General features: G+C 43.4%; 1 protein-coding gene across 1 annotated transcript; it reads left to right on the top strand.

Annotated features, from left to right (window-relative positions):
• Nucleotides 1–5,635: 5,635 nt before the first annotated feature.
• LOC309327298 (uncharacterized protein C11orf91 homolog) lies at nucleotides 5,636–11,089 on the top strand. The gene is made up of 2 exons (XM_081836463.1): nucleotides 5,636–6,088; nucleotides 10,834–11,089. Exons 1-2 carry the CDS (start codon nucleotides 5,668–5,670, stop codon nucleotides 10,917–10,919), a joined length of 507 nt encoding a protein of 168 aa, XP_081692589.1. The 5' UTR covers nucleotides 5,636–5,667; the 3' UTR covers nucleotides 10,920–11,089.
• Nucleotides 11,090–11,920: the final 831 nt, after the last annotated feature.

The raw sequence follows: 11,920 nt of genomic DNA, 5'->3' as shown, positions 1-11,920 counted from the left end.
AACCTTCATAAGAAAGCTTAGCCATTAAAGAAACACAAAATATATCATATTGTATGTGTGTTTTTCTCCTCTAACTGTACAAGTCACATTATTTGTCCAGTGTTGTCTACTCTGACTGGCAGCATTTTTCCACAGAAGTCTCTTTTTGGAGGTGAAGGTGCCGGGAACCTTCTGCACTCGGTGCACCTGTTCGCCTACAGATCTACCATCCCTCCTTTAAAATGTTGCCACAGTTGAGGCTAAGTTCAAAAGCATAGCGTTAGACTCCATCTGCACTATACATTTAGAGTATTTTCTTACCACTTTCAGCCATGTTTTCCTCAAAATAATCCTGTTGTTTGCAAAGGGTGTTGTTGTTAGGTGATCCCTATTCCTCTCACAGAACTGCAATTCCCGGAGTTCCCTAAGGAGAGGGATCAATTGTTAAAACATTCCCTGCATCAGGTCTATTTGGGAGGAGACAAAAGCATAGCATGTGCTCTGTCTCAGGGCCTTGAGATGATCCAGTACAATCTACAAAACCTTCAGTTCCTAACTGCTCAGTGATGGTGCAGCAGCTCCATAGGGAAGCTTCTAACCTAGCATTGCAGGGCTAGCTCTGTCTACTTGAATTTGGCTGACTAGTTCCTCTGCCAGTCTCTGGCACATCTGACTTGGTTCATGCTGGACAGCTCCCTGGCTGCTCATGGTCTCTTGCTCTAATCTTGCCACTAAAGCTTGTGACCTTCTGCACCAGCTCAGGCTTGGTGACGCACTGGAGCCAAACATTCATAAAACTCTGTCCAGAATATGAGAAACTTGTTCCTGTGTAGGGAGCTTGACCATCTCCCAGCAGACAAAATGAAAAATCCTGTTGCAGTTTATATGGGAAGGAATAGGAAACCCAAAACATGTTTCCCAGGAGGGAGATTCGTTCTGAACTGGAGCCTCCTCGACTTCTGTCGGATCCCCCACCCCCATCAGTTACTTTATTTTATTTTATGTGCCATCAGTCTGGTTTCATCCTGGTTCAAGTGGAACCTGTCCCTTTTGTACAGGTCCAGCTTGCCCCAGAATGTACCCCAGTGCCTAACAAATCCGAACCACTCCTCCCGACACTATTGCCTTACTCACACATTGAAACTAAAAAGCTGCGCCACTCTAGCTGGCCTTGCACATGGGACCAGTAGCAGGTCCTGGCTTTCAGCATCCTATCTTCCAACCTGAATTTGGCTTCCAGGACCTCATGCCTACCAGCATATCCTTAGAGTATCCTAAGAAAGGCTCCTCTTTCTTCCCAGCTACAGAAAAACCAGCTTCTGTATCCTTCACTGATTATGCTCAAATTGCTTCTCTTCCACCATCACCACTCCTGACTAGTCAATTAAACAGTATAAAAACCTAAAGAGAGAATTACCTCCACAGCCTCAAAACAAAAGCAATTATGATTTAGCCCATGGGTCCACTAATTAAAATTTGCCACCACGGATTAACTAACTGATTTTTTTGTTTATCAGTCTACTGCTTAAAGGTTGCTGCTCTGTTACATATATTGCTTCCCCCCCCCCAAGATCTCCTTGGGGGGGGGGACAGCATGATAATACAAGCAGTGCTTGAGGTCAAGATCAACATTATACCATGTCCCTATCATGCATGTATTTGTAGGGGGGGGGGAGTGTAATAAACACACACTTATTTTCCAGAGTATAGGTGTTTGATTCCCTCTGCTGGGTGAAAATCAGACCTGCAGCACTATTCTGAATAATCCAGTACAGTATCATACGAAGCACTTTGTTTCTAGAGTAAAAGCTTTGTTTGCAGTCACAACATTGGTAAAATGCACATTGTTGTTGTGTGTGGAGTGTGTATGGGAGGAGGCCTTGTCTATGGCAAGGACCACTTGGATGGCATGATATGTACATCTGCATGATACAGAAACATGATGCACCCTGCTGTAGAATCCCTGACAGTGTTAGATGGGGTGGAGAGCAGCTTTGGTCCCCACACTTAAAGTATTCCCAGGTCAATGGAGAGGAAAGTTATGGGTTAATTTGAATCCATAGTTCCACACCCCAAACCCCCAATAATTTTAGCCAATGTATCTCCTTCTGGCTGCATTCAGACAGCACATTATTTTGATGTTTCATTACCTGATCATCTCTTTCACATAACGCAAAAGCCATTTCTGGAACTTTAGCGGTTTCTAGTGGATGTCTAGCATTTCTTTCTGTTTTTATTGTTTCAAGGAAAAAATATATTTTTGCAACCCTGTTAAACTTGGAAAAATCACTGGAAGAGGAGTTATAATGAAATTTGGGGCAGTATCTCAGTCTGCAGTTCTTTCTTGACATTTAAAATTTAGTGCAACCATATCAATAAAGAAAGCTGCAGTTCCATCGCTCAACAGGTACTGCCGTATAAAAGAAATGTTTGAAATCCACATAGAAGTGTTAGTATTATAAAATTTTAGTGGAGATCACAAAAACAAGAGCTAAAGCTACTCTCTGCTCCCTGAGTGGTCAGTTTCTTTCTTGGCCATTCAAGAGTGTTCCAGGATGCTGAAAGTTGGCATTTTTAGATACGTAAGACTATAATGGGGTAACTTGGCTAATTTTCTTAAGAATACATGCATCCCAGCTTCTGGTTCAAAACTCAAATGGCTCAAAGTGGCTAACAAAATGGACCAATAAGGCAATCGCAAAAAAATACACAACCAGACAAACAGTTTTCTTAATCTCAGGCCCCTTCCATCCCCCCCTAAAGTATTGAATAAATGCTTACTATTGTACCCACTAATAGAAGTTGCAGCAACTATTGGTTTGCTTATAGTTTTGTATCACTTGTATGGTGATAGCACAGGACCAGTAACATTTTACAAAACTAAGAACAAAGTAGAAATAGTAAACTATTGTATGCTGCAAACACCCACCATCACATAATCTAGCCACTAACCTGCCCAGCTTTACCCCAGAATCTCTCAAGTGAAGATGGGGAAAGAAAAGAAATGACAGCAATAGGTTCATCACCTTCTGGGAAATAGAATAAAATTGAAAGAACCAGTTGTCCTAAATGAAGAAAATTGCTTGGCTTTATTTCTTGGGAGTATTAGGGAAAGGAGAAACTCATCTTGAGAAACATAAATCTTAGAGCTGGACATCCCAAGTTGTTATAAAAGAAAAGCATGCTGCAAAATGTTTGGATTGTTTTGCTTTTCCACCTACTAGCTCTTATTTTTTGTACCCATGAAACTTGTACATTAATAGCTTTTGAGGCCAGAATCCTCTTTATAGCCATATATATTTAGAAGTGTAGGTATTTTCACTCATTGCTATTATCCAGTGTTTCCCCATTTTTATGTGGGAATGCCTGCTTTGAGGGCAAGAAGGGCATGTCTAATAAAATATCTCAGTATGTTTATTGTTTACTGTAAGTAATAGAACCGCCAGTGCTATACACAACTGTTGGTACTTTCCTGCCAAGAAATGGGAGAAGACGGGTCATTTTATATTGGTAAAGAAGGCGTGACATTTCTGAGACTACTGTTTCTATCTAGCCACATGCCCCCTTCCAGCTACCGTGCCATGAGTTGAATTGAGTATGTGCAGGCTGATGTCACAGACAGAACTTCGCCTAGATTGCTTTTCAGTTTCCAACCACAACCGCAGCCTTTTGAGCAATTAATATTGAAAGTCAAAATTGAACTCTACATAAAGTAAAAGCCGCCCCAAACTTAGTCATGGAGACTTTAAGAGAGGCCTTGTAGAGAGTGTGAAACACGAGGAAGACTAAACTGACCTGGTGTGTCTATTGTGGAGCAAAGCAAATGCTTTTCTGTTAGTCACTGTAATGTCACCAACCTTTGGGTTGTAAAGCACCCAAGTATCAGGCCCTAGCTGCACTATATATTTAAAGCAGTATCATACCACTCTAAACAGCCATGGCTTCCTGCAATGAATCCTGGGAAGGTGTAGTTTGCTAAAGGGGCTAAGAGTTGCTAGGCCATCCATATTCTGCTCACAGAGCTACAAACTTGCAGAGTTCCCTGGTTAGTGGGGTTGACTGACTACTCTGAGGGGTGTTTCTGAAAGTTTTGTCCTTCAGCAGCCAGATTGGATTTTGGAAACAGCAGTATGTCTTTGCAAGCATTCATTTGAGAAGATTCAGAAAGCATAAAATTGCCATGAGCTGGTTATAACAACAACAAAAAAGGAAAGGGTGCAAGATGGCAGTTTCTGCTTCCAACAGAACTAATAAAACTGGTCAGGTACCAGACCTAAATTGAAGCATGAAGCCAGCCTCTTCCAGCGTGAAGCACCTGTTTGAGCAAGCCCAAAGTTCTGCAGGCAGATTTTGGAAATAACTCCCACTGTAGAAGGGAAAAGTCTGATATAGCACCCACCCTCTGCTACAGAATATAGAGTAAATAAATTAGTAGAGCACAGTAAATTGGCTTGGTTATGATTTAAAGATTATACAGTGGTACCTCGCAAGACGAATGCCTCAAAAGACGAAAAACTCGCAAAACGAGTTTTTTTAGTTGCTTCGCAAGACAGATTTCCCTATGGGCTTGCTTCGCAATACGAAAATGTCTTGCAAGTTTGTTTCCTTTGTCTTGCAAGTTTGTTTCCTTTTTCTTAAAACCGTGCATTCACTTCGAGGAGCAACTCATAGCACGCGGTGTGGTAGCCTTTTTTGAGGTTTTTGAAGACTTTGGTGATTTTTGAAGCTTTTCCAAAGTCCGTGCTTCGCAAGACGAAAAAATCGCAAGACGAAAAAACTCGCAGAATGAATTAATTTCGTCTTGCGAGGCACCACTGTACAGTTTTTTACTTCATGAAATGTTAAGCCCATTCCCTTTATAGCAGGCACAGGCAAACTCAGCCCTCCAGATGTTTTGAAACTACAATTCCCATCATCCCTGACCACTGGTCCTGTTAGCTAAGGATGATGTGAGTTGTAGTCCCAAAACATCTGGAGGGCCAAGTTTGCCTATGCCTCCTTTATAGCTCTCTCTCTTTGCTAGACAGGTTCTGCATTCCTGGTTAGGAATGGAGGAGGAATTCAATTCAGTTCACATTTCAAGGCAAATCCACCTAATTCACACTTTTTGAAACAATATGAGAACCCAAACACAGTCATCCTGTGAAATTTGCACTTCTCCAAATTTTGCAATGCAGTTCTCCAGTCAAGTAATGTGTGCAAGAATATATATGCTACTGTAAGGTGTGCATAAAAATGCATACATCAATGAAAATAGCATACGAAATGCATTATATTAGGCAAAATTGCTGTGCAAAAATGTGTAAATTGTGTACAAGCTTGGGTATATTCAGAGAAATAATTCACACTTCAAATGCTGATAATTTTCCATGAGTACTTAAAAAAAAATCACAAGCTGCTATGGAAATGTAGAGCACTAGATTTAAGACTGGAAAAATGAGAAACTGAGCGAAACTGAAATTGACAGATTTACCTATTCCCACCTCTCTTCTAGTTCATTAAAACCAGGTTCCAGTTTTGTAACTCTCCAGCCATTTCCTTCTAAGGTCTACTTTCTGTTTCCTTAAAGTGACAGGCACAACTTGTATAGGATTAATCTATTTAGAACACTAAAAAACCCATGAATCTTCCAGATTCCACTGTTTCCATGGTGGCGGCAGTAGATGCAGAGCCATCAGGAGGAGCCTCATGAGCCACCAGCAACAGCCTCCTCCACCCCCTCGGCCACCACCCCCTCTATACTTCCCCTCCCTCTATGACCGAACCACACAGAGTACCACCCTTGCTGATTGCAGCCTTTGGAGGAAGCTCTTTGTGCCACTACGAGGAGGGGAAGCAGGGTCAGCTGGGCCTCAGAGACCTCCACCTGGGCTTGGACTCCTCCCACCCGCCAATGAGCGCTGCTGCCCACCCCCCTGGCCAGCTGGTCTGGCCCCCATCCCCTATGAGCCATTGCGCTTCTTCTGTCCTGCTGCTGACAGCACACCCCAGCGTGGAAGTGGGGCACATCAGCAGCAACAGCCAGATGGAGAGATCTGCGAGCTTGGCATCCGCCTGAAGGAGCTGGAGCTGCTGGCACTCACTGGGGATGGTTCAGACCCACAGCAATGTGAGTAATCCAAAGGCAGAGATCCCAAAGCCTCTTTGTTTTTGTTTTTGTTGTTTAGTCGTTTAGTCATGTCCGACTCTTCATGACGCCATGGACCAGAGCACGCCAGGCACTCCTGTCTTCCACTGCCTCCCGCAGTTTGGCCAAACTCATGCTGGTAGCTTCGAGAACACTGTCCAACCATCTCATCCTCTGTTGTCCCCTTCTCCTTGTGCCCTCCATCTTTCCCAACATCAGGGTCTTTTCCAGGGAGTCTTCTCTTCTCATGAGGTGGCCAAAGTATTGGAGCCTTAGCTTCACGATCTGTCCTTCCAGTGAACACTCAGGGCTGATTTCCTTAAGAATGGATAGGTTTGATCTTCTTGCAGTCCATGGGACTCTCAAGAGTCTCCTCCAGCACCATAATTCAAAAGCATCAATTCTTCGACGATCAGCCTTCTTTATGGTCCAGCTCTCACTTCCATACATCACTACTGGGAAAACCATAGCCTTAACTTTACGGACCTTTGTCGGCAAGGTGATGTCTCTGCTTTTTAAGATGCTGTCTAGGTTTGTCATTGCTTTTCTCCCAAGAAGCAGGCGTCTTTTAATTTCGTGGCTGTTGTCACCATCTGCAGTGATCATGGAGTCCAAGAAAGTAAAATCTCTCACTGCCTCCATTTCTTCCCCTTCTATTTGCCAGGAGGTGATGGGACCAGTGGCCATGATCTTCCTTTTTTTGATGTTGAGCTTCAAACCATATTTTGCGCTCTCCTCTTTCATCCTCAGTAAAAGGTTCTTTAATTCCTCCTCACTTTCTGCCATCAAGGTTGTGTCATCTGCATATCTGAGGTTGTTGATATTTCTTCCCCACCAAATATCCCTGAGGCTCTCTTGGTCTTGTACCATAATGATTCAGACATGTAGCCTAACCATCCAGCCCAATGTCTTAAATGTAATACACGTGAAAGATTTGGGGACATTGAACATGACATCTTACCCCTGCAATCCAAATTTTGAACTATTATACACCCTTTTCTTTCTTAGGTCCCCCACACACAATAAGCTTAGATAAAGTCACTTATTTGTTCTTTTCATAAGAGTACTTAAGCTTGTTAATCTGAAGTTGTTGTTGTTTTGAAGTGACAAACAGGGTTTCTCCATCCCACCCACCCCACCCTTAACATTCTATAATAAATCAGTAAAGAGATATTCCAAATTGGTCTAACCTACAGCAGAACTTGAAAGACCCACTGATAAAAATGTATACCAAGTCACTCTTTACACAGACACCTTCTATAGATGCAATTAAATGTCGACATTTTTTTATTGTCATTCTAATAACACATTTAAATGCCCTGAGAAAAGTTCAAACTTTCTAATGCATCATCCGAGTGTTTTGGCCAAGAGATTGTAGCAGTTTCAAAACTAGTTTTCATTTTGTAAAAGTCCGGTTTGCTAATCTGAGAAAATATTTTAGAACCTCTTCCAGGTATTTGTGCAAATGAGCAATAGGCTCACCCCAGAAATATTGACGACCATTTCAGATACCAACCTGGAGGTCTTGCACAAGAAATAGTTTTAAAGGCTTTAACATTAAGATGTGGATGGTTTGTTGTGGCAAGCAAGCAGCCCAGGTGAGCTGTAGAGGTTTAGTGAGATCTAAGGGGAGAGCAGGAGGGAGGGGTGGCTTTGGTTAAGGGTGTGGATGGAGGTGGGAGTAGATGGGGTTGGTGAGTGATGCAAGCAGGGAACAGCCCCGTGTAAACGATCTGGAAGCATCCCCCAGTCAGAAGCGGAGCACCTACTTCCTCTTCTTTATTTAGCCCCAGTTTTTATAAAAAAGAGAGAGAGAGAGAGAGAGGACTCAGTCAGAACAAAAGAGGGCAGGAAGAAGAAAGCAATCCATTAAAAAAAAAAAACAGTTTGTGTCTCCCTTTAAGAAATAACATAGAACGTTAATAAAAGACAATGAGTGTATTCCATTTGTGGAGTTTCTCTACCAATGGCCATTGAAATGTATTTGTTTATTATTAGTTTAACTTTGTTAAAGGCTAGAAGGCCTGTAATTGATCTGGCGGGTGGGGGAAGTGTTGGCCCTGTTTGACATTTACTGGGATCTCAATGTGAAGAGATTGAAGGGACATTTATACACATGTGGTGGATTTGTAAGAAAGCCAAAGAGTATTAGGAGATGATATAAAGGTAAAGGTAAAGGGACCCCTGACCATTAGGTCCAGTTGCGGACGACTCTGGGGTTGCAGCGCTCATCTCACTTTATTGGCTGAGGGAGCCACTGGACAGCTTCTGGGTCATGTGGCCAGCATGACTAAGGCACTTCTGGTGAACCAGAGCAGCGCACGGAAACACTGTTTACCTTCCTGCTGGAGTGGTACCTATTTAACTACTTGCACTTTGACGTGCTTTTGAACTGCTAGGTTGGCAGAAGCAGGGACCGAGCAATGGGAGCGTCACGGGGATTCAAACCGCCGACCTTCTGATCAGCAAGCCCTAGGCTCTGTGGTTTAGATGTTAAGGATCTCATTTCCCAAGAAACCAGAGATGTATTTACTAAATATAGTAGGGAGGAAATATCCAAGAAAATATTTAGTCTTTTCCTTTATGCAATAACAGTGGCGAGAATAATTTATGCTCAAAGGTGGAAAGACAAAAATATTCCCACAAAAGTAGAATGGCAGAATAAGCTAATAGAATACGCTGAGCTAGCAATGTTAACTGCAAAGATAAGAAATCAGGATGAGTTGGATATAAAAGAAGCGTGGGGATACTTTGGCAAAGAAATATAACAATCTGATAAACTTCCAAGTGGGGTTAGATCAGGGGTCAGCAAACTTTTTCAGCAGCGATCTAGTCCACTGTCCCTCAGACCTCGTGGGGGGCTGGACTATATTGGGGAGGTGAACGAATTCCTATGCCTCACAAATAACCCAGAGATGCATTTTAAATAAAATGACATTCTACTCATGTAAAAACATGCTGATTCCCGGACCATCTGTGGTCCGGATTTAGAAGGCAATTGGGCCAGATCCGGCCTCCAGGCCTTAGTTTGCCTACCCATGGGTTAGATATATGATCAGCAGAGGGATGTGTGTGGAAGTTGAAGAGTGTAAGTTAAATGATGACAGTTGTATAATTGATGTACTAAAATATATAAAATTCATTTAAAAAAAAAATACATTTACTGGGATCTCAGAGATGGAGAGAATTTGAGGCAATATTAGCATGGAGCCAGTCAAACACTTTGCCCCAGTTTTGGAAATATATCATTGATCCTTATTACAAGACTTGGTGGGTATCCTTTAATATTTTAGTCTAAGACACAGTTTCTCAGCCTGTAAATGTGTGAAAATGTAGTCTATCCACCAAGGTTCTTACACAAAAGAATGAGATAGGGACTGTAAAGACTTTGAGACAGCAAATGTCCTGTACTAATTAATATGAAGATAGATAATGACTTTCAGTGGATACTGGTATAAGGTAGAACAGAAAAAAGCATTATAAAATCTCTTGCCAGTGAGCCAGTGTGGTGTAGTGGTGAAGAGCGGTGGACTCGTAATCTGGGGAACCGGGTTCGCGTCTCCGCTCCTCCACATGCAGCTGCTGGGTGACCTTGGGCCAGTCATACTTCTCTGAAGTCTCTCAGCCCCACTCACCTCACAGAGTGTTTGTTGTGGGGGAGGAAGGGAAAGGAGAATGTTAGCCGCTTTGAGACTCCTTCGGGTAGTGATAAAGCGGGATATCTTCTTCTTGAATGGAGCCAATACTTGTATAACCAAGGAGTGCACACTGTATGGAATATAGCAATAAACATGCATAGGATCAGGTTACTCTGTGTATTTATCTGTGGAGGCAGTGGTTGTGGGGATCACAGGATGCAGGGGCAGATTTAGGGCTGTGTGAGCGGTGCACATCCTGGGCTCTGAGCTGAGGGGAAGCTGTTTCAAAGCCAAGTAAGAAAGGCGCTGGGCTTTGGGAAGGAGGTGTGAGGGCTCTGACAGGGTCCTAAAGTTCTCCTACCCAAAGCCTAGTTTCCCAGCTTTTGAAAGTAAGTACTAGGACCCTGTCAGAGCCTTGTGCCTCCTTCCCAAAGCCGGGCATCTCCTTAACCACCTTTGAGAAGGTAGCTCAAGGGTGCAGGATGGGGGGGGGCAAATTTTGCACTCACACAGGGTGCCAATGTACCCAGGTCCACCACTGCTGGATGGTTTGCATTTCTTTAAGTGAAATAATACACATCAAAATCTCAGGTAGGAGAGACCGTAAGATCATTAAGTCCAGGGTCTAAAATTACCTGGCTGCACCGCTGATAATGACTATTTATTTTATAGTAATATTTATATTTTATTGAAGTGATTTCAATTAAAAGAAATAAAGTGTTACAGGAAAAAAGAAGGAAAGGTGAGGGGGGAGAAAAAAGAGCAATAAAGATACATAAAAAGTGTGTGTGTGTGTGTGTGTGTGTGCGTGCGTGTGCGCGCACACACACACAAAAACACAATATATGATATTCCCATACATTCTTATATATATTTATATATATTTACACATAGTGCTGGACTATTATCCGTGAGATCCAGGTCCAAATCCCTACTGGGCCATGAAGGTTGTAGTTTAATATCAGTACATCAAAGGGCAGTATTAATCAGGAGTCATGTGCTTGGATTTTACATTCTTTTCTCAAAGGACTGCGCATTTGCCTTTGTGGTTGATGACTAACATGTGTCATGTTCCATCCCTGTTTCTAGATAAGCTTCTGAAGGCACTGAAAGATGAAAAGACGCAAGATGTTATGACAGGACTGACTCTGAAGAAACATTTGCCAGCATCATGAGGGCTATTTACGTCTAGCCTCACCTTCTTCTAATGGACTCATTTGTATTATGCATGCTTCTAATGACTCTTCCTTTTTAATCCTACACTGCCGACGTGGAATTTTCCAACTTATTCTTCAATTAGCATTTTGTACATTTCCCCAATACTAATATACATTTCAAATACAAAGTTTCAAGTTTGCATTTTTTCAACAGATAACTGAATGTGTACTGCTGACATCAACACCAACATCCTGTTTGTTTCAGATCTCTGACTGCGCCATTCATGACAGTGTCATGGACTGGCTGGACGCAGAGGAATGGTGGGAGGCACCTGCTGGGGAACCCCCAAGGGAAGAAGGCTCAGAGCTCAGGGGACTGATGGTGGGACAACAAGGAGTGGTCAGAGGGGGAAGACTGGGAGGAGGAGGAGGTGCCTGAAGCTGAAGAGGTAACAGGGTTTAGTGAGCAGGAAGAGGCTGTTGCAGAGAGCAGCCCAGAATCAGAGGCAGAATCGGGGGGGGGGGCAAGAGGCAGAGCTCAGGCAGGCTACTGAAGAAGCCAGGGAGTCTCCCCCTCCTGCTGCAACCAGCTCCTCTCCTCTACTGGTTTCCTCGAACCCAAAGAGGTATGAAGAGGGTGGTAGTAATGAAGACAGTAATGGTGGAGAAGTCTCAGGTTCCTTGGGAAGGACCTGGAGGAGGAGGAGATTTAGAGAGCTGTAGAAAGGCAGGGACCTTCAGTCCTCACAACTGCTGCGTTGGGACAAGACCTACTGTGATGGCCTGGGATTCCGAGTCTGAGAGTGATCCGGAGGAATCCCAGCCGGCGCAGGAGTCCCCGCCTTCAGGGCCGGCTGAACTGGGGCAAGGCATAGTTGCTGAGGAAACTCAAGAGCAGGCACCAGGTGAAATCATTCAGGCCCCAGAGGTGCTGGAAGACTCAGTGGCTACAGGTGAGCCTCCCCCGGGGCCCAGTAACCCTTCGGCCTCTCCTGATCTGCAGAGGCTTAGGGCAGAGA

This window comes from Podarcis erhardii (assembly GCF_964252035.2).
Source record: "Podarcis erhardii genome assembly, chromosome: 1".
NCBI lineage: Eukaryota > Metazoa > Chordata > Lepidosauria > Squamata > Lacertidae > Podarcis > Podarcis erhardii.
This window is presented reverse-complemented; position numbering and strand designations above follow the sequence as displayed.

Coding starts and splice junctions, on each gene's coding strand:
- LOC309327298 (XM_081836463.1), top strand. CDS start 5,668: ATGAGCCACCAGCAACAGCCTCCTCCACCCCCTCGGCCACCACCCCCT. Junction 6,089..10,833: donor TGGTTCAGACCCACAGCAAT/GTGAGTAATCCA, acceptor CCCTGTTTCTAG/ATAAGCTTCTGAAGGCACTG.